This window comes from Echinops telfairi, unplaced genomic scaffold (genome assembly GCF_000313985.2).
Source record: "Echinops telfairi isolate 266 unplaced genomic scaffold, ASM31398v2 ScPeMD7_5592;HRSCAF=6446, whole genome shotgun sequence".
Lineage (NCBI taxonomy): Eukaryota > Metazoa > Chordata > Mammalia > Afrosoricida > Tenrecidae > Echinops > Echinops telfairi.
The window spans coordinates 5,861,603-5,862,598 of record NW_022109491.1 but is presented as its reverse complement, the minus strand read 5'-3'; the positions used below and the strand labels follow the sequence as shown (position 1 = coordinate 5,862,598).

General features: G+C 61.7%; 1 protein-coding gene across 1 annotated transcript in view; it reads right to left on the bottom strand.

Moving 5' to 3' along the window:
• ATP9A (ATPase phospholipid transporting 9A (putative)) overlaps window positions 1-996 on the bottom strand; it is a 162,503-nt gene that overhangs the window by 46,657 nt on the left and 114,850 nt on the right. The window contains exon 23 of the mRNA XM_030887051.2: window positions 33-124. Coding sequence (XP_030742911.2) covers window positions 33-124 — 92 coding nt within the window. The remainder of the gene's footprint in view (window positions 1-32; window positions 125-996) is intronic.

Genomic DNA, 996 nt, shown 5'->3' with positions numbered 1-996 from the left:
TCCATGTCTGTCAAATGGGTTTAACTGCAGGCCCAGCTCAGGATACAGCATGGCCACTTCGGACTTGACGTCTTTGTCCAGGACCAGAGAGAACACGGGGAACATGGTGTAAATGGTGGAATACCTGGGGGTGGGGGGGGGAGGCTCAGCCAGAGGCTCAGCCAAAGGCACCAGGAGCCACCGCTGTGCTGCCCGCCTGGTGCCCAGGCCTCCGGAGGCCAAGTCCGTCCGCTTGCTCTTTTGCTCACTCGCCCGCCCACCTGTCCGCCAGTTCCTCAGAGCACGCCCTTCATGGGCCTCGGCCTGTTCTAAACCCTGATGGTTGATTCACAGTGAGGAACAGACCCAAACCATCTGCCCTCCGACAATGTCAACAGCCAGGTGAGTGGAGAGGTGGGCGCTGAGGAAGCTTGGTGGAGGAAGGACGGAGTGGTGGGGAGGGGGTGCCCTTCTCGAGAGGACTCGATTGGGGACACGTGAGAAACTGCCCCGAGGGGTGAGCCCAGCCAGCACCCAGGAGAAGGGTACCCCAGTCCCAAGGCTTTCAGCATTGCCGAAGTCCAGTGAGGTGGCCAGTGCGGCTGGGACAGGGGGCTGGAGGGCCGAGAGGGGAGATGAAGGCCACCCTTCAGGACCTTCCCACCCCCACCCCCGCTGGGATCTGCCAAGTGCCAAGTGGATGGTCCACCTGCCCGGTGAGAAGCGGGTGGACACCCTCCTGAGCCCAGCCCACCTCTGCCTCCCTGCAGGTCCCGTGGGCATCTCCGCGGGCCCCCTGGCCTCTTCCAGAGTACAAAAAAGAGGCAGACTGCCGCCAGGATGGATGACACCCGTCTGCAACAACAGACTGGAACCTACCCTGTGAGGGTGGCGCGGGACCAGGCAGGGCTTGGTTGTTTTTTCACAGGACGGCACGTGACAATAAACACATGCACAGGTACACACGTGCGCACACGCGTGCACATACATGCAGACGATGGGGCTTCATCAAGCTGA